The 21,621-nt window shown below is 42.8% G+C and overlaps 1 protein-coding gene across 4 annotated transcripts in view; it reads left to right on the top strand.

The window, feature by feature from the left end:
- Positions 1–19,261, top strand: part of CTPS2 (CTP synthase 2) — a 128,906-nt gene extending 109,645 nt beyond the window's left edge. For all 4 annotated transcript variants that reach the window (XM_025373269.1, XM_025373268.1, XM_025373271.1 and 1 more), the window contains 2 exons: positions 16,408–16,518; positions 17,482–19,261. In XM_025373269.1, the coding sequence (XP_025229054.1) occupies positions 16,408–16,477 (70 nt within the window). In that variant the 3' untranslated portion in view covers positions 16,478–16,518; positions 17,482–19,261. The remainder of the gene's footprint in view (positions 1–16,407; positions 16,519–17,481) is intronic.
- Positions 19,262–21,621: the final 2,360 nt, after the last annotated feature.

The raw sequence follows: 21,621 nt of genomic DNA, 5'->3' as shown, positions 1-21,621 counted from the left end.
TATGTTTTTAAAAAATGTATGTAGTCAAATATTTTACTTTTGTGGCTTCTGCCTTTATGCCTAACATCTTTCCTTTTGGAAAGATTATATAAATAATAACCCCTGTGTTTTCTTTCTTTTTTTTTTTTTTTTTTGAGACGGAGTCTCGTGCTGTCGCCCAGGCAGTGGCGCGATCTCAGCTCACTGCAAACTCTGCCTCCCGGGTTCACGCCATTCTCCTGCCTCAGCCTCCTGAGTAGCTGGGACTACAGGCGCCTGCCACCGCGCCCGGCTAATTTTTTGTATTTTTAGTAGAGACGGGGTTTCACCGTGGTCTCGATCTCCTGACCTTGTGATCCGCCTGCCTCGGCCTCCCAAAGTGCTGGGATTACACGCATGAGCCACCGCACCCGGCCTACCCCTGTGTTTTCTTCTAGCATTTTTATGGTTTCAGTTTCATAGTTTAAATCTGTAATCGATATGGATTTTATTTTCAGTGAAACCTGTGAGGTTGGGATTTGGCTCCCCACTTCCCTGCCAAATTGTCAACGAGTTGAGTAATTTGACTTTTTTTTTTTTTTTTTTTTCTTTTTTTTTGTTGAGACAGAGTCTCGCTTTGTCGCCCAGACTGGAGTGCAGTGGCCAGATCTCAGCTCACTGCAAGCTCCGCCTCCCGGGTTCACGCCATTCTCCTGCCTCAGCCTCCCGAGTAGCTGGGACTACAGACGCCCGCCACCTCGCCCGGCTAGGTTTTTGTATTTTTTAGTAGAGACGGGGTTTCACCGTGTTAGCCAGGATGGTCTCGATCTCCTGACCTTGTGATCCGCCCGTCTCGGCCTCCCAAAGTGCTGGGATTACAGGCTTGAGCCACCGCGCCCGGCCGAGTAATTTGACTTTGTTTCAGGGATTTCTATTTTGTTCCTTTGATTATTTTATCTCTTACACCTGAATCTTTACCATCCTTTTCATTTTCATAGCATTATTATAAATCAATACCTTATCGATTCTACTCCCACCATTATTAACATTTTTAATGTATTTTGCTATTCCTCCAAGCAAACTGTTATTTATTTATTATTTTCGTAGAGACAAGGTCTGGCTGTGTCACCCAGGCTGGAGTGCAGTGGTACAATCATAGCTCACTGCAGCCTTGGACCCCTAGGCTCAAGAAATCCTCCTGCCTCAGTCTCCCAAATAGCTAGGACTACAGGCACACACCACCATGCCTGGCTAATTTTTTAAATTTATTATTTTTGTAGAGACAAGCTCTCACTATGTTGTCCAGGCTGGTCTTGAATTCTTGACCTCAAGCAATCCTCCTGCCTTGGCCTCCCAAAGTGCTGGCCTTATAGGTATGAGCCACTGTGCCCAGCCTGTACAATGATTTTTAAAAATCAAGTTTGAATAAAAAATTCCTTAGGGATTTAGTTGAAATTTTATTTATTTATTTGTTTGTTTGTTTAGGGACAGGGTCTTGCTCTGTTGCTCAGGCTGGGGTGCAATGGTGCAGTCTCAGCTCACTGCAACCTCCACCTCCCAGGTTCAAGCGATTCTCCTGCCTCAGCCTCCCAAGTAGCTGGGACTACAGGTGGGCGCCACCATGCCTGGCTAATTTTTGTATTTTTAGTAGAGACAGGGTTTCACCATGTTGGCCAGGCTGGTCTCGAACTCCTGACCTTAAAGTGATCTGCTTGCTTTGGCCTCCCAAAGTGCTGAGATTATAGGCATGAGCCACTGTGCCCCACCAAAATTTCATTACATTTAAATACTAGTTTGGGGAGAGTTTATTTTTATTTCTTCTCATCCAAGAATATTGTACCTAATAACTTTAAAAGCAGAAGTGACCATCCAGAATATCATAGACTTTGGTGGGGGTTATTACCACAATAACCAGATATATGTTGTTCAGAAGATTACCACTGCCAACCCTCATTCTGGCAAACAACCCTTGCAGTGTTGCTGTTGAGGGCTGGCAGGATCTGTGTGTGGTGTGCATGTGTGTGCTTGTTACACAACCCTACTTATTTGTGTCATTACCTGCTAGGAGAAGCTCGCAGCTCTCTAACATTTCCTTTCACCACATGTTCACATGGGAACAGCTTCACATAATTTGCAGTTTGGGCATCTTACTGTATTAATGTTCACCCCTTTCAGTGCACTGACTTTCAAACTGTGCCCTCAGAACTGGAGTCTGGGCTGCTGCGAAAGCAGGCCATGGGGGCTCCAGACTCTTTCCTGCTTCCGCTGAGCAGCTCCACTTTATCTGGCTCATGTGCCATGGTTCTGCAAGAGAGATTTCATCCGAAGAAGAGCTTCCTGTGTTCTGAGACTGCACGGCTTATGCCACTGATTGGACATCCCAATGTGGTCCCATGTCAGATATGGGCTGTGACCCTTTGCAGCCATTTTACAATTCCCATTATTCTAGATTCTCACACCGAAAGGAAGGTGATAGTGGGACAAGTTAGATAGCTGGGAGAAATAATTCACTTGTAACTATCTGGCTGTTTGCAAATACCAACTAATATACAAATCCTGTCTGGCTCGTGTGGACTGCCCACCTGTGTGTTGTATGGCCTGCCAATTCCCGCATGGCGTGTGGTGGTCTCTGGGTAGAGCTTCCAGCAGGGTGTGGTGGCTCACGCCTGTAATCCCAGCACTTTGGGAGGCCGAGGTGGGCAGATCACCTGAGGTCAGGAGTTCGAGATCAGCCTGGCCAACATGGCAAAACCCCGTCTCTACTAAATGTACACAAATTAGCCTGTAGTCCCAGTTACTAGGGAGGCTGAGGCAGGAGGATCACTTGAACCTGGGAGGCAGAAGTTGCAGTGAGCTGAGATTGCACAACTGCACTCCAGCCTGGGCGACAGAACGAGACCCTGTCTCAAAAAAAAAAAAAAAAAAAAAAAAAAGCTTCCTAGTAGTTTCTGAGAAAACTGATTGCTAGTGACTCCTGCGTGAGATATAGTATGTCTCAGAGAGAAGGAACGACCTCTTAACCAAACTCTGATACTGACATTGGAATTGCAGCTGACTAGTAGGCTTCCATGACACTGAGGGAATTCCTATGTATATCAACCACAAACTGGTACATTCCTTAAGGCCAGCCAGCATCTTATTTATCTTTATCGCCCTGGCTCCCTTGCACCCAGGGGTTGTTTATTACCCATTAAAGTAATAAATGCAGGTAGCAGGGGAGTCTAATCTTGACACATTTCAGAGAGTTTTCCGACTAAGGATGGTGACTATGAATTAATCCAGTGATAGACACCCGGATTCCAGCGGAATCTTGCACTTCAACTCCTCTCTGTCCAGCTCCATGGGATTAGTGAGCTTTGAAAAGCAAAATGACTCCTCTGATGCCAGGCTGTAATGTGAGCTGAGTTGGGGCTGTATTTCTGTCAAACAAGATTACTGCTTGTAATCAACCCTAAAAAATGTGACAAGGAATACGAACACTAGAATAATGACTTCCTTTCCCAGAAGTTGGCGCTGATGATATTCAACTGTATGGCACGTGTATGACCAATGTCTTTAAAGCATGGAGTGTAAAAATCCTTGGCTTCGAGTTAAGCGTACCTGAGCTGTAACCTCTGCATTCTGCCTAGCGGAGAACATTTATCTTTTAGGGCCTGGGAAGTTGCAGTAAGACTATTATTTTGGGATTTACAGCTAGTGAGCTAAATTCTCAGCAACTTCATTATCTACAGAATGGCAGCAGTTAGGAAGACCAATTTCACCTGGTTTTAGGCTTGTTGTGGTCAGTTCAAGGGCACAATAGCTTCAGGACAGTATTTTTTAGGTTTTTATGAGCTATTTAAAAATACATGCAAAATCAAACCAAAAGTCTTGTTTAGGGGGTCCCCCCAAGACTGCCCACACTTTGGTGACTTGCTGAAAGTAATCAGAATATAGCTGTACTCATAGCTAATATTTATTTATTTATTTATTTAGAGATGGAGTTTCACTTTTGTTGCCCAGGCTGGAGTGCAATGGTGTGGTCTTGGGCTCACTGCAGCCTCTACCTCCCAGGTTCAAGCAATTCTCATGCCTCAGCCTACCGAATAGCTGGGATTACAGGCGCCCGCCACCACGCCCAGCTAATTTTTGTATTTTTAGTAGAGATGGGGTTTCATCATGTTGGCCAAGCTGGGCTCGAACTCCTGACCTCCGGTAATCCGCGTGCCTCCGCCTCCCAAAGCGCTGGGATTACAGGCGTGAGCCACTGCACCCAGGCTTATAGCTAATATTTATTACGGTGGCAAAGTAAACATGCACAGCAAGATCAGTAATGGGAAAGATAAGTGGAGTCTGGAGAAATTCATTTCCATGTTTCCTATGCTCTCTTTCCTGTGATAAGTCACATCGAGGTCGCCTTCCTTCCAGCAGTGAAAATGCAACTATGCCTATGTGATGTTTCTGCCCAGATGAGCCAGTTTGAGACTCAAGAGTTTAGGGATATTTCAGCGGCTGGTCACATAGGCATTTTCTGCCTAGCAACCACCAAAATTCCAGACTGCCAGAGGGAAAGCAGGTGTTCACCATAGATCACATTGTTTGTATAAACAGCCTAAGCCCAGCAAAATGACCTTATCAGTTAGTAATGGAGCACACATTCCGAAAGCCATGTTCCCAGACACCAGCCAAGAACTAACCCTGCAAGCAGGCCCTTTGAAAGACAGCAGCCTCAGGCCTGCTGTTAACTCTTTTTTTACATGAGTCTAACTAACAAACCATTTTGAAAATAAATAAATCCAATGGGAAATAATGGTCCACTAAATAAATCATTGCAATTCTTTGCTGATCTCTCTCCTCTGGTATCTAAACAATTTGTTTCACATACAAAAGGCAACCACAAATTTGCATGGTCTTGCTGACACATAATGTAAAAGAATGAGACTGCTTCATGTAATTATAAGAAATAAATTAGGCCGGGCGCGGTGGCTCAAGCCTGTAATCCCAGCACTTTGGGAGGCCGAGGTGGGCGGATCACGAGGTCAGGAGATCGAGACCATCCTGGCGAACACGGTGAAACCCCATCTCTACTAAAAAATACAAAAAATTAGCCGGGCGAGGTGGCGGGCGCCTGTAGTCCCAGCTACTCGGGAGGCTGAGGCAGGAGAATGGTGTAAACCCAGGAGGCGGAGCTTGCAGTGAGCTGAGATCCGGCCACTGCACTCCAGCCTGGGTGACAGAGCGAGACTCCGTCTCAAAAAAAAAAAAAAAAAAAAAAAAAGAAATAAATTTCAGGAGAATATATGAAGGTGCTTGTAATTGCAAGTTTTTTTGTTTGTTTGTTTAAATCTAGAAACAGAGCGTCTAATCTCTTTCTGGAATTCCTTTTTTTGTTTGTTTGTTTTTTTGTTTCTCAGGCTGGTCTCAAGCTCCTGGGTGCAAGCCATCCGCCGGCCTTGGCCTCCCAAAGTGGTGAGATTACAGGCATGAGCCAATGTGCCTGGCCTGAGGCCTAGGATTCCATTTTTAAGCAACGAGAGAAGGATCAGAGTCTAAAGTTCATAGATTGTTTTTTGGCATGTGTGTCTCTGTGGCTGCCTGCAAGGCTCTTAGGAGCAATCACTACACACCAAGTTTAGGCACAACTTCCAGTTTTTATTTGTCAGACCAGAGTAAAACTCTCTTCCTTGGACAGTGCTTGATGTATATCAGAAAGCAAAAACTTAGATGGGGTTCAGTTTGCAGTTCGCAGAAATGCAGCTTTTTGGGAAACATATTTTTAAGCATAAAACCAGAATCTTGAGTCATTTCAGAAGCATTTTATTCTGGTTTTGGAACTTTGGATTCCATGTCTCCATCCAGCAATTACTGTCTCTTGTGCGGATAAATCATCTTTTTGTGGCAAAACAGGAAGCAGGGTGGTACAAAAACAATAGGAGGGAAAGGTACTCAGTGATTCACTGTATTTGCTTGACTGTTTCAGACCAAACCCAAAAGCTGAAACTACTTTGTAATAAGAGAGTCTTTAAAGGAAGTACACACCTGGAGCCGGTTCCTTCCGTTTCCTCTTTCCTTTGTGTTCCCCTAGGATCTAAGTCCATTCTCTCCTCCGTGCTTAGCCCTTCCCTCTATATTTGTTGAGTCCTGGCAACAGTCAGGGTGAGAAGGAACCCATTTCATTCACCATTGTCTCTGGTCTCTCTTCTGTGACAAATATTATTATCGAGGTTTTCCTGCTAAGTAACATGCTGACTTCTAGCCTGGGATGGTTTTGTTTTCTGTTGACTTCTACATGTAGCATTACAGAAAATTTAGAAGAGAGAGAGAGAGAGAAAAAAAAGGCACCCGCAAACCCACCAGCCTAACATAATTACTGTGCTCATTTTCAAATATTTCCTGTGAGCCTATACCTGTATATGATTCTTTCTGTGGTTGTGATAATAATAGTGAGTGTATCTATCTATCTGTCTATCTATCTATCTATCTATCTAGATATATATACACACACCCCCCAAACTCTTTTATTTTGAAAACTTACAAACCTACAGAAAAGATGAAAGAGTGATACAGTGACGGTCTGGAGATCTCCTTTGCAAAGGAACGTTTTTCTCTATTTTGGTTTTATTTATTTATTTATTTATTTATTTATTTATTTATTTATTTATTTTTGAGACAAGTCTCGCTCTGTCACCCAGGCTGGAGTGCAGTGGTATGATCTCGGCTCACTGAAATCTCCGCCTCCCGGATCAAGCAATTCTCTGCCTCAGCCTCCCGAGTGGCTGGGATTACAGGCGCCCACCACTACGCCCGGCTAATTTTTTTGTATTTTTAGTAGAGATGTGGTTTCACCATCTTGGCCAGGCTGGTCTTGAACTCCTGACTTCATGATCCACCCGCCTCAGCCTCCCAAAGTGCTGGGATTACAGGCGTGAGCCACTGCGTCCGGCCATTTTGATTTTTAAATACCAAAAATTTGAAATGAACTAGGGCTCCTGGAAGAAATGGTTGATTCCAGGGCTGGGGCGGGGAGAGTACAAGATGAGCCTAGAACATATTGCTGTATTTAAAGCAGAGAACAGCTGAAAATGAATGGGGTATGAGTTTTCCAAGGTCAAAGAAGCCAGATTGAAAGGGCTCCCACTGGCCTTATTTTGGACAATTTGAACATCAAAAAGAACAATGACAGTATTAGATTACAACACATTTCATTTTCTGAAATTCCATGCGTCCATAATAATACTCAGAAAATACAAAAGTAAAGAAAAAAAAAGCCAATTAAAAATATAGACATCATCTCCGATGTAATAATGGATTCAAATAAGGGTCGTCAGTGGATGCTAAAGCCACTGGGTGAAAGTTGTAAGAAACAGAATATTCGTATGTTCTCGGAATAGCACCATAAATTCTTTATTAATTACAGAAGCTTGTATTTTGAACTTAACACCTCATATGCATTTTTCCAAGTTGCATGAAGTTCATTTTTAATGACTGCACACTTCACCATTCACTCAACACACCCCCTATGTTAAAGCTTATTCTATCCCAATCACTGTGCTGGGTGCTTGAATAAGCGCTTGAATAAGAACATGTTCCCTGACCTGGGGACTCATCAGGTAGTATAACTGTTCTCTAAATTTTGGGAGGTGACAGACTTTCGAGATTGTGATCAAAGCTGTGGGCCCACTTCCTGGAAAACTGCCCAAACATACCACTTCGTTGTTTCCTTACATTCATACCCCCAATGCTACCCCCCTCCCCTGCATCCATGGACTTTCTTCTAGGGGTCTTCAGCTACAGACCTTCCCATCCAGGAAAGGGCACAGACCTGCAAGCGCACAGTCCCAGCAGTGTGGGAAATGCTGGCATTAGAGCTTGTTCTCTCTTTCGTGGTTGCAACCCAGGGAATGCTCCCAGGTTGCCAGGATTAACTAACATTAAGATTAATATCTTCCTGCAAGTGGTACCATCACCCACACAGTGTGACCTGCCTGGACTCCCCTGGGGAAGCTCAGATTCCTCCTCCCTCATCCCCATTGCTCATAGTCAGCAGGTGCTGTCAATTCTTGTTGTTGGCATTCACTCCATCTTTTGTCTATTTTCTGCCATGCTGCAAGGGAGTATGGCCCGGAGTCAGGACTCTAGCTGAGTCAACCGACTTCAAACTGGCTCTTTTATTTCCCAGCTGCCTATGACCTTGCTCTTCTGTGCATCGCTTTGTTTATAAAAAGGGGATGGTAATAGTCCCTACTTGACATGGCAGAAATGAAGATTAAGTTTCACACTAAATGTAAAGCACTTAGCATAGTGCCTGGTCTATGGTAGGAACTTAAATGGGAATTATGATGATGATGCTATTATTATTACTTTTCCTTTAGTTCCAATATCTGTCTCTTGCCTACTGCAAAGCCTCCTACTTGGTCTCTCTGCCTCCAGCTTGCTTCCTCCCAATCCATCTTCTGCTGTTGGAATGATCTCCCCACATTATTTTGGAACTTAAAATCCCCCCATGGCTTCCCTTGGTTTATAGGATACAATGCACACAAATCCATATGGAGCAGCTTGCAGTTGCCTGAACTCCCCAGAGGGTTTTGCCTGTTGCCTCTTGATACACATTCCTGACCTGCTTAGCGAGAGGGGAATAGGGATCTATATCCTATTAGAATGGTTGTTCACGGAATCGTTGGGTGAACGAGGTGAATCAGAGGTGACAAGGTGGTGAATCGAAGGTGAATTATTAGGTGAATCGCAGGTGAGAGTGGCTCCTCCATTGTTCACAGAGGGTGCATTTCACCTTCCCAGGCATGTTTCTCTTACGTTGGGTGGCTCTGCTGTCTCTTGGACTTGGAGAGTAAGGTACTCTTTTCCCTTGCACAAATCCGACATTCTGTTTCCAGCACTGTTTGAAACTTGGAATCACTTTGTTTCAAACTTGGAATCACTTTGCTTTTTGACTTTTGAGGTGCATGGTTGATGTTGCCAGGGGCCATTCCTGCACCATGTGGTGCAAAAATATTTTATTTCTGTGGGGACAGTATTGACGAGTAGGGTGGATGCTATGGATTTGACTTCTGGGTCTGCTGCTTATTGAGTAATTTTGTCCAAGTCACTACTCCTAAACCTCCTGATCCTCCTCCTTAGGGTCGCTGTGAGGAACAGTTGAGGTGGTGCTTTATAAACTCAACTGCTATCAAAATGCCACTTTCCCCGCTTTGTTACACCTCAAGCAAAAGTGAACTGAAATTAACAAAAGATTCTATTTTGCTTTCTTTCGAACAGTTCTTTTAAACATTTAAAAAAACGTTTACCCCTGTGATTATTTGACTTCAACTCCATACCTTGAGATATTTTTTAGGGTAAATTATCGTTAATGGACCACATTTGAGTACACCTTCCCTTGAGGCGGGATAAATGTTGGTTAAAAGGTGCTCCTTTTAACTAGATCGTGGTGCACTGCAGTGTGGATGGTGTGGTGCCAGACAGGAATGGAGTTAATAGTACTACAGACTACCGTGTGCTTTTACCACCCTGCCTGGGTGGTATTCTACTGTTTACTATGAAATACAAAACTCATTCAAAGCAGACTAGGTTTTTGTTCCATTGCTCTTATATTTTATGGCTTCCAGGGGCCCTTTGTGAAGGAAATAAGTATAGTAGTAACACTGCTTTGGGGAAAACTGTGTACATGACAACCTGTTTTTAAAACATGCTGTTTCACAGGAAACGGATTTTAATATAAAGTATTGTAAGGAAGTCATGCATGCTGGGAATCCTAATAATGCCATTACGCATTATTAGGTTGGATAATAATTATTAGGTTGGTGGTTGGAATTTAAAGATTTTAAATTTAAGGCCGGGCGCGGTGGCTCAAGCCTGTAATCCCAGCACTTTGGGAGGCCGAGACGGGCGGATCACGAGGTCAGGAGATCGAGACCATCCTGGCGAACACGGTGAAACCCCGTCTCTACTAAAAAATATAAAAAACTAGCCGGGCGAGGCGGCGGGCGCCTGTAGTCCCAGCTACTCGGGAGGCTGAGGCAGGAGAATGGCGTAAACCCGGGAGGCGGAGCTTGCAGTGAGCTGAGATCCGGCCACTGCGCTCCAGCCCGGGCGACAGAGCCAGACTCCGTCTCAAAAAAAAAAAAAAAAAAAAAAAAAAAAAAAGATTTTAAATTTAAAGATTTTAAATTCCAACCACCTCTTTCTGTTAATGGAGAAGAAATGGCTTAACAGCTGCCTTGGGGTAGTGTAAAGGTGGACTATATGAGGCATTCCTATACCCTTTCCCTAGCACCTTGGAATATCTGTTTTCTTATGTGGGGAATTTATTGGGAACCAGAAGTCCTTGACAAGCAAACTTCACTATGACAAACCTTTCGTTTGTCAAGAGCCACATGTTGGCCAGGCACAGTGGGTCTGTAATCCCAATTTATAATCCCAGTGCTTTGGGAAGCTGAGGCGGGCGGATCACTTGAGATCAGGAGTTCAAGACCAGCCTGGCCAACATGGCGAAACCCTGTCTCTACTAAAAATACAAAAATTAGCTGGGCGTGGTGGTGCATTCCTGTAATTCCAGCTACTTGGGTGGCTGAGGCACGAGAATCGCTTGAACCTGGGAGGCAGAGGTGGCAGTGAGCCAAGGTCACACCACTGTGCTCTAGCCTGCGTGTCAGAGTGAGACTCTGTCTCAAAAGAAAAAAAAAAGGGGGGCCAGGTGCAGTAGCTCACGTGTGTAATTCCAGTGCTTTGGGAGGCCAAGGCGGGCGGATCACCTGAGGTCAGGAGTTTGAGACCAGCCTGACCAACTTGGAGAAACCCTGTCTCTACTAAAAATACAAAATTAGCTGGGCGTGGTGGCACATGCCTGTAATCCCAGCTACTCAGGAGGCTGAGGCAGGAGGATCGCTTGAACCCCGGAGGAGGAGGTTGTGGTGAGCTGAGATCACGCCGTCACACTCCAGCCTGGGCAACAAGAGCAAAACTCTGTCTCAAAAAAAGAAAAGAAAAGAAAAAGAAAAGAACTGTATGTTGACCATTGTGGTAAAGTCTTGTCAGTATAGTGATTCTTCTGTGTTGCTGCTGGTGATTTTGGTTTTGTCTTGCAAGAAAGGTACCATAAAATACGTTTTAAAAAGAGAGTTTTCATGATTTGGGAGGCACATGCATGCATAAGAGATATTTGCTGTGATTTTAATTAATGGTAGATAGACCTTTAAAAAAAACTTTTGGCCAGGCATGGTGGCTCACACCTGTAATCCCAGTACTTTGAGAGGCTGAAGTGGGAGTATTGCTTCAGTCCAGGAGTTCTAGGCCAGCCTGGGCAACATAGTGAGACCCCATTCCTACAAAAAATAAAAATAAAAGGTTAGCTGGGCATGGTGGCGTGTGCCTGTAGTCCCAGCTACTCGGGATGCTGAGGTGGGAGGATCGCTTGAGTCCAGAGGTTGAGGCTGCAGTAAGCTGTGATCGTGCCACTGCAGTCCAGCCTGGGTGACAGAGCAAGATCCTGTCTCAAAAAAATTTTTTTAAAAGGAAATGACAAGGACCATTGCATGGTGACTGTAGTTTGCTTTTTAAAAATCATTATTCATTTGTTTTTAGATCAGTACTATCCAATATAACTTTCTGCACTGATAGAAATGTTCTATAATCTGCAGTATCATATATGGTAGGCACTAGGCACACATGGCTACTGAGCACTTGCAGTGTGACAGGTGCAAGTGAGGAATGGAATTTTAAATTTTATTTCATTTTAACTGATTTAAATTTAGATAGCCACTGTGGCTTGTGGCTACCATATTGGACAGTGCAGTTTAAAAATTTTCCCCTCTTCTTGGGAGGCCGAAGCGGGCAGATCACTTGAGGTCAGGAGTTTGAGACCATCCTGGCCAACATGGAGAAACCCCGTCTCTACTGAAAATATAAAAAATTAACCGGGCATGGTCGTGGGCGCCTGTAATCCTGGTTATTCGGGAGGCTGAGACAGGAGAATTGCGTGAACCTGGGAGGTGGAGGTTGCAGTGAGCCCAAATCATGCCACTGCACTCCACCCCGGGTGAAAGACTGAGACACTGTCTTAAATAAACAAATAAATTAAAAATTTCCCGTGTTCAAATGTAACAAGACACATAGGGACATATCTGTATTTTATGCCACTTCATACAATTTAACATGCAAGACTCTAATATCTGATAATTCTTCCCTGTGAGAAACATGTGTGTGTGTTTGTGTGTATAAAAGATTACTTAAAAAGATAGGTTAGTCCTAAGATACAGCTGGATGTCTTGAATTAAATGAAAATATACCCAGATACATCTAGCTTTTGACTTAAGTTTGTTCTGTGTGAAACAGAAATGAATCCGGCATAGAGTAGCACTCACAGCCCATATGTAGCACAGAATACACTCACATTTTATTGCATGTGCAAGAGCCACTGTTGGTCTGCATTCAGATGACCCACATTTTATTTCTAGCAGTTGTTTTTTATTGGCAGATGAATGTCCTAAAATCAGCAAGTTCAGCAGTAACGTGTATTTTGATAATTCTGTTCTTGAGTGTCATGGTTTATTTTATTGTCCTACCCCCAGTCTCTGAACACATATGAAAGACAATTAGTGAACCCAGTCATTAACCTTGGAGATGAATAAATTCAAGCTGAGCTTCATTTTGTTAAACTCAGCCTGTGCCATTTGGATGTGTTGGCAGAGCTTGGGGCAGACAGCCGTCAGATAGGAAATGAGAGCTGTTAGGTTAGAAACACGCCCGCCCAAGTCCACTTGCTAATGTGGGTAGGAAATTATACTTGGCATAGGAAACAATTCAGAAAATCATACACTTAGCAGTTTTTATTGGTTCTTTGTGTTTCCATGACTTTTTGAGGAGATACCAAGTTATGAATATATAACCCCCATCAATAGCAACATCTTATATTTTTGTATAGTTTTCAGAGCAAGTTTATACAGTTTAATTTGACTCTCAAAACATTTTGGTGAGTTTGGAGGTATTATTGCCACTTTTTCTAGACTCAGAAGTCGATGACTTGTCCAAAGGTACGTGGCTCATAAATAGTACAACCAGGAGTGTCGGGGGAAGATATGAGCCCACTGTATTCTTCCCTAGGCTTGGAGATGGGGACGGAAGTGGGTGTAAAATCTGGCACCCAAGCAAATGAAATTTCCTCGGTCCTTTGGCCCTTGTCACTTGTGTTAGGGGACATGCCCTAGTGAGTCCTACTGCCCTACCTGCAGCACAGCTTAAACCCCACCCTGTGCCCTGAGCTAGTATAATGGGAATTCTGGCTTCACCTTGAAGGATCTATGTGCCAAGTAAGTCACTTGAACATCCTTGACCTTCATTTCATCTCAGATAGGGAGTTGAGTGCAACTTCCAAATCCCCTTTCTTGGCTAATTCTATGACAAAATGTTGCATGGAACCAGAAAGGACTCTTCATTTGAGCAGGGAGAGTGCATGGATAGGATGTATCAACTTTTTTGGCTGTTGTTTTTTCCCCCCAAATATTGTTCAGTTATTCCTATGTACCAGTAGAAGTGATTTCTCTGAACTAAAGCCTAACTAGGAGGTATCTTTCTACTTGATTGCTTTTCAGGGTATGTTGTTTTATATGTTTATCTAACATATGTTGTCTTTTCTGCCAATTCTGAATCTTCTGTCTCCTCTCTTTATTCTAGTGCTCCGTCCCCACCACCTACGCTGTTTTTGTTCAAAAGTCAGAGAAGGGAGTGAGCATGCAAATCAGGAAACAGATTGTCTTTTTGTCTATACAGATTTGTCTATTATTTTGTTTATTTATTAATATTCAGTCAGTATGTTTAGAGTGAAATCTTTCTTTTCTAGTCTATCAGCATAGGGTTTCTCCAATTGTTCCCTTTCCTCGAAAAAGTAACATTTCACCTGTTAGGGAATTCAGACTTTTTTTTTTTTTTTTTTTGAGACAGAGTCTCGCTCTGTTGCCCAGGCTGGAGTGCAGTGGTGCGACCTCGGCTCACTGTAAGCTCCGCCTCCTGGGTTCACCCCATTCTCCTGCCTCAGCCTCCCAAGTAGCTGGGACTACAGGCGCCCGCCACCACGCCTGCCTAATTTTTTGTATTTTTAGAAGAGACGGGGTTTCACCATAACAGGCAAGATGGTCTCGATCTCCTGACCTTGTGATCCGCCAGCCTCGGCCTCCCAAAGTGCTGGAATTACAGGTGTGAGCCACTGCGCCTGGCCGGGAATTCAAACTTTTATTGCTATAAATCAGCAAAAGTTTGGCCAAGCCTGGGGATGGGTCAGGCATTAAACATTTCCTTGTAATATCATCTCCGTAGATCAGTAGAACTCTAGTGGAGTGGATCAGTGTGCTGATTTATTTGGAACTGAGTAAGAGGAACCACAAACAGAGCCCACAGCTCAGAGGGAAAGTTGAGTTGCAGAGCTATCTCATGGAGAAGGTGTATTTCTAAGGGAACCCAACCTGGCGATATTTATGTCAATAATTGGTCCTATTTTGAATAGTGTCTGTGACTCAAGGTAATCGGGACATTCCATATATTTCTAATTTTGAAATTTGCATGATTGTGAAAATTATTTCTCCAACTCTTGGACCTATGAGAATGTTGGAAGGGAAAACTTTCATGCTGCTGACCTAAAATCATAGTGAAAACATGGTCTGAAGGAGAAAAGATTTCAAGGCAAGTGTAGAGAGTACGTTCACATTTTTTATGGCACTGCAGGGTGTTTTCTGGGTCTTGAGCCAATATGCATGTCTTAGTCCTCATGACCACCAAGTTCAAGCTCCTGTGCAATTTGCTGATTGTAGATGACTAGTTCCTCTGTAATGAGGAGGCGCTGTGATCCTCCAGCACAGAGGCCAGCACAGATCTGGATCTAGGGAGGTGCTGTGGTCCTTAAAACACAGAGCCAAAAGCCAAACTGCAGCTGAAAATAATTATAGCATTTGGCTAATGTAATCAGGGATACGCAGCTGTGTTCACTGTTCTCTAGTCCTTTCATGTTGCTAGAGGGGAGAAAAGAGTTTTTCCTCTACCCATCGTAGGTTCATGGCCGAGGCCCTGATAACAAAAAAACAGATTAACAAGCAAAAAGCATACAGTTGGGCACAGCAGCAGGTGCCTATAATCTCAGTTACTTGGAAGGTTGAGGTGGGAGGATCCTTTGAGGCCAGGAGTTGGAGACTAGCCTGGGCAACAGTGAGGCACCACCTCCCCACCCTCACACACACACTCCGGCCCCATTTCTAAAAAAGAGAGAGAAAAGCATACAAATTTATTTAAGTATTATGGGAACCTTCATAAGGAAATGAAGACTCAAAGAAACAGGTAAACTCTAGTGTTTCTAAAACAGACCTGATGAAGACTAGAGACTCATGGAGAGTTATAATAGAGCAAAAAGAGTGTGATCTCATGGTAATATAGTAGGGGAACTTAGTAAGGCCTGTTTATTCAGATTCTTCCCTGGGATCTTGTGTCTTCAGAGATAAGGATGCTCGTTTCCTCTGGTTATGGGGGTTGGGGGTACCTCTCACCTGAGGGCCTTTTGACCTGCTTCAGAGAAGGTCAAAAAATCCTTCCTAGGTGTTATGACCTGCTTCGGGGGGTAAGGTCAGAGGAAGGTCAGAGAGAACTTCTTGCACACGCTGTCTCAAATTCCTTCAGCTTCATGCAATGTATACGTGGGGGCTGTTATGGTTAGAGTCATAATAGTCTAGGTCAGGGGCTGACAGACTTTTTGTGTAAGGTTACAGAGTAAATATGTTAGGCTTATGGGCCATATGCAATATGCCAAGATGCCATATTTTGGGGTAGTGTGTCCTGAACTCCCTCATTGCCAAAGGAAACAGTTGTCATCAGAAGAGTGAAGAACGAAAAAAACAAATAAACTGAAAATCCAGATAATATCGTATGCTATGTTATTACATTGAAGAACAAATTGACATCAGTAGGAGTAGGACTAAGTGATGCTCAACCTCAGATGGACTGAGATTTAGGCCCTAGTATGACAAGAGTAGATTCACAGAAAATAAATGGGTCCATCAACTCAGGCTTTCATTTTAAATCAGTTTGTTAATATAACACATCTAGTAGAAAGCAAGCAATAGCTATGGTGGCAGGAAGGCAATCTACTTTCAAGGCTTTCACTCAAGTTTAGAAATGATCAGTGGTCTTCAGAAGATTATAAATTTCAGTCTAAGTTGAAATGTGTTTTAAAATTTTCTGAATAAGTAACTTCCAGTTTATGATGAAAACAAGTGATCAGTTTCTCTGACCAAAGAAAGAGGCCATTGCATGTGATTGGACTGACCTCTTCCTGTGGTGATTAGAAAGTGCTAAAAGAATGTTCCTTAGTATTTACTCTCATACTAAGGGGTTAATATGGAATGTGTTTGAAATTGCAAATTGAATAATTGTCCCGGTTTTTTTTTATACCTTGCTAAATTAGTTCTTCTTTTAATCTAGTGATAGATACAGTGATGCCAGTGATGACAGCTTTTCAGAGCCAAGGATAGCTGAGTTGGAAATAAGCTGAAACGAATTCATGACTGGGAATAATGGGGACTGCCTGTGAGGGTAAGATGGAATCTTCGAGGATTGTTCATTTCTCTCATGGACAAGCTGTATTCATCTTGATATTGAGGAGGATATTATAGGACTTGCCTCACAGGATCTTGCTCCTTTGAGATGCTCCCGTTTGACTGGCAGTTAGCAGGACAGGCATGACAGCCCATAGTGCTGTCCAGAGTTAGTGTTTGGGGAAAATGGAATGCACCTTGGACCAGGAAAAAAATATATAAGTGCACCTATAAATGTATACGTGGGGGCTGTTGTGGTTAGAGTCATAATAGTCTAGGTCAGGGGTTGACAGACTTTTTCTGTAAGGTCAGAGAGTAAATATCTTAGGCTTATGAGCCATGCAGTTCCTGTGGCAACTACTCAATTCTGCTGTTGTAGCAGGAAAGCAACCATAGACAGTATGTAAGTGAACAGGCATGGCTGTGTTCCAATCAAACTTTATTTACAAAAACAGTTCGCTGATCCCTGGTCTAGGCCACTCATAGAAGAGCAGATTTCCTTGGATTTGTATAAAATGAAATGAAATGAAATAAAATAAAATAGTATTTTATTTCTTTGTAGGGAGATGCAAGAGACAGGCTTAGTATCCAAGGGCAGCTTATTTTTCTATTGCTCTATTATGCACTATTAGAATACCAGCCTGGATAGCTTCAGTAAATTTATGCTCAGTGGCAGATAGTGCCTGGATTGCCCTAGGCATTATGGCAGGCCTTCACTTGTATAAGTTGTTCTTTAGCAGAGACAGCAGCTTTTGGAAGACTTGTAAAGCATTCATTGCTTTCCTGTGAGATCTCTTCATGTTCATCAGGGAAGATGCAAAGCTGTGTCTATTTAGTTTTTCCTCAAACATGGAGATCTTTTGGAGCAAGTCAAAATGGTCCAGAGGTTAGCTGGAGATATTGAAATACTTGTATTATTCCGTTCCTGGTGTTGCTAATATTTATATTCTTTTCTTTTAAGCACCTGAAATAATTGAAGGCAAGATGAAGGAACTATCTGAAGAAATCACTACACTCTTACAGAATCCCTCTGTTCTCCGGCAAACATGGGATGTAAAGCCTCACAGGGAATCTGATAATACATACTTCTGTGAACCAGAACCAGAGGGGTAGTTTTCTTTTCCCTCCAGAGGCAGCCTTTGGTACTTAAATATCTGTAGCTGATTAAATTTTTCCCAACAACCTCGCTGGGGAGAAAGTGTGTTCATATTTTGTCCAGTGGATCAGGATGTTAGGATGATAAGCAAGAGTACAGGTCCCCGTGCCTTTGCTGTGATGTATGGAAAGGATGGCAGGGAACATGCCGTAAGTAATTTTGAGTAAGAAAATGAGTCACTGTGTTACCTGGAACTGAGCCACAGATTTGTGTGTGGTCCAAGATCATTTCGGTTTCTTACCCTGTTTATTTCCTGGTAAAAGTAAAATTGAATAGGTCCAAGACTTGGGGGTATAATGCTTTGCCTCAGACACAAAATTTAAGGGGGTTCCAAAAAACTCAGGAATCAAGATCAGTAATACAGTTTGAGTATCCCTTATGTGAAATGCTTGGGGCTGGAAGTGTTTTGAATTTCAGATTTTGGAATATTTGCATATACATGAGATATCTTGGGAATGAGACTCAAGACTAAACATGAAATTCATTTATGCTTCATATACACCTTATACACATAGCCTAAAGGTAATTTTATACAATATTTTAAATAATTGTGTGCATGAAACAGAGTTTCAACTGCATTTTGACTGTGATTTCTGGAATGAGATCAGGTATGGAATTTTCCACTTCTAGCATCATGTTGGCATTCAAAAATTTTGGAATTTTGGAGCATTTTGGATTTTGGATTTTCAGATTAGGGATGCTCAACCTGTATATATACATTTTAATCGACGTGAAATTCACATAACATAGAATTAACCATTTTGAAGTGAACAATTTGGTTGCATTCACTGATGCTGAGCAACCACCACCTTTAGCTATTTCCAAAACATTTTCATCACTCCAAAATAAATGCTTGTACACACTAGTAGTCACTCCCTATTTTCCCCTCCACCTGTCCACTGGCAACCACTGATCTCCTTTTTATTTCTGTGGCTTTTTCTATTCTGGATATTTCATGTAAGTGGAATTATACAATATATGTGGTCTTTTGTGTCTAGCTTCTTCTGAGACGGTAGGAAGGGGGCTTGGCTTTGGCTCATCTCCACTAGAGCATTTTTTCATGCATTCCCACTGATCATAAAACCCATACTACTACCTCATTGACACCATACCTGCTAACCTCGAGGCTTTAGCCATACAAAGAAAATGGCCTTTCTATATTGTTCTTCTGTGCTCTCATAATGCTTAACCATGTCTTTTACTTAAACAATTCCAGGAACTGGCCTTAGGAGATCCAAAATAGGGAGCCAAGATTGCAGAGTGTCCCATCTTGGGAGGGAATGCTGAATAATTAATTGATTTACAGCCTTGTTGCTGCTGGCCAGACCACCCGGTGACCCATTACTCGAGATAATCATCACAACCGGATGATGCTAACCTATATCCTCTACCCTTCGCGTGCTTTGTCTGGGAAAAGTCTTTTGGCCCCATGTCAATTTCTATTGCATTGAAAGACCAAGAGCCCCTGGTCAGTCAGGCTTCCATTTAGCATGATGTTTGCAAGGTTTACCCATGTTGTAGCATGTGTCAGAACTTCATTCCTTTCTATGGCTGAATAAAATTCCATTGTATGAATATACCACAATTTGTTTCCACCTTTTGGTTATTGTGAATAGTAATACTCGAACAATCACATGCAAATGTTTGTTGGAGTGCCTGTTTTTAATTCTTTTGGGGTGTATGCCTAGGAGTGGAATTGCTGTGTCATATGTAATTCTAACTTCTGAAGAAGGATCAGTAATATTTTAATGCAATATTATTTAAAAAAATCAAAATTAGGCCAGGTGTGGTGGCTCATGCCTGTAATCCCAGCACTTTGGGAGGCCAAGACCGGCAGATCATGAGGTCAGGAGTTCGAGACCAGCCTGGTCAACATGGTGAAACCCCGTCTCTACTAAAAATACAAAAATTAGGCGGGCATGGTGGCCCATGCCTGTAATCCCAGCTACTCGGGAGGCTAAAACAGGAGAATTGCTTGAGCCCGGGAGGCGGAGGTTGCAGTGAGCTGAGATCCCACCATTGCACTCCAGCCTGAGTGACAAGAGCAAGACTCCGTCTCAAAAAAAAAAAAAAATCAAAATGAAAAAATTCACATTTGAACACAATATCAAATTTTCAAATAAAGACAGGATCCAGCCCTGCACCTCCTTCACCTCCCCCAGTCCTTACCCCATTCCCTGACATTCTTATCTAGTATACTTTCTAATTTTTTCTGTTGGATGTGCTTGAGATGACTTAGTTGTAGCTTACAGTTAAGCTTTCTAATACTAATTTAAATATTTTAATTGTTCAGTTAATTTATTTGTGGTGGTTTTGCCCACCCCCTCCCCTACTTTTTTTTTAATGCCATAAGGTATTACGGCCTTATTTTGTAAGATGCCACAGAAAATTCATCTACCAAGCCCATACAAAAATGTAATGAGTAATTCTGGTAAACAAAAAAATTAAAGAGCTTTAGGGCCCTGCTTGCTAAAATTACAGCTTGAAGATCACAAGAGGCTCCAAATGAAAAGCCCACATGCACGGTAGGTTAAAAGCTGGAATAGGCCTCATAGAGAGGGGTTTGGAAGCTCAGAGGCAACACTTTTAACATCACAAAGGGGTAGTCAGTCTGGCTTAAATGGAAGTTTTCAATTTTAATGACTGTGATTTCTAAAGTCACTTGTAACAGAGTGCTTTCCTGTGGGCTAATGATGCATGTAAACAGGACCAGAAAGACAAGGACGAGCACTTAAGAAACAGTAAACCATCCTGTCTCCTTGAACTTGGAATGTAGGGAGGCACAGAAGGACAGTAGCATGGCTGTTTAGAATACAGGTACTGGAACAAGAGTGAGACATGAGCACATAGAAAGTTACTATAAATCATTACTCAACAAATGTTTCTTGAGCCAGGCATGGTAATAGGGGTCCCAATCCAGACCCCAAGAGAGGGTTCTTGGATCTCACGCAAGAAAGAATGTGGGGCAAATCCATAGAATAAAGTTTATTAGAGAAGTAAAAGAGACAAAAGAATGGCTACTCCATAGACACAGCAGCGGCACGAGCTGCTGACCGGGTATACTTGTGGTTATTTCTTGATCATATGCTAAATAAAGGGTAGATCATTCATGAGTTTTCTGGAAAAGGGGTGGGCAATTCCTGGAACTGAGGGTTCCTCCCCGTTTTAGACTACATAGCGTAACTTCTGAACACTGCCATGGCATTTGTAAGCTGTCATGGTGCTAGTGGAAATTTCTTTAAGCATACTAATGCATTATAATTTGAGTATAATGAGCAGTGAGGATGACTAGAGGTCACTTTTGTTACCATCTTGGTTTTGGCTGGCTTCTATACCGCATCTTGTTTTATGGTCAGAGTTTTTATGGCCTGTATCTTGTGATACCAGTCCTGCCAACCTCCTATCTCATCCTGTGACTAAGAATGCCTAACCTCCTGGGAATGCAGCCCAGTAGGTCTCAGCTTCATTTTACCCAGCCCCTATTCAAGATGGAGTCACTCTGGTTCAAATGCCTCTCACAGTGTCAGGTGCCAGGGGTGCAGTGGGGAGTAACCTCAGACAGAATAGAAAAGGAACTCAGTTCCTTTTTCACATATTTTTTTTTTCTTCTTTTCTTGCCCCACTGATCACAAGACCCACACCACTGCCTGGCTGACAATCGGTTTTAGATAAGGCTTTAGGCTTACAAAGAAAATAGCCATTCTTCTGTGCTCTCATAATGTTTAACCACGCCTTTTACTTAAAAGAATTCCAGGAACTGGCCTTAGGAAATCTAAACATCAAACTGAGGTTGCAGAGTGTCCCATCATGGGAAGGGAAGGAACCCTGAACAATTCACTTGCAGCCTCGTTACTGCTGGCCAGACCCCCAGGTGGCCCATTACTCAAGATAACCATCACAACTAGATATGCTAACCAGCGTCCCCTACCCATTAGGTGCTTTGCA

Source organism: Theropithecus gelada, chromosome X (assembly GCF_003255815.1).
Source record: "Theropithecus gelada isolate Dixy chromosome X, Tgel_1.0, whole genome shotgun sequence".
NCBI classification, from domain to species: domain Eukaryota; kingdom Metazoa; phylum Chordata; class Mammalia; order Primates; family Cercopithecidae; genus Theropithecus; species Theropithecus gelada.
The sequence above is the reverse complement of the archived record's forward strand: the minus strand, read 5'-3'. Positions and strand labels throughout refer to the sequence as shown.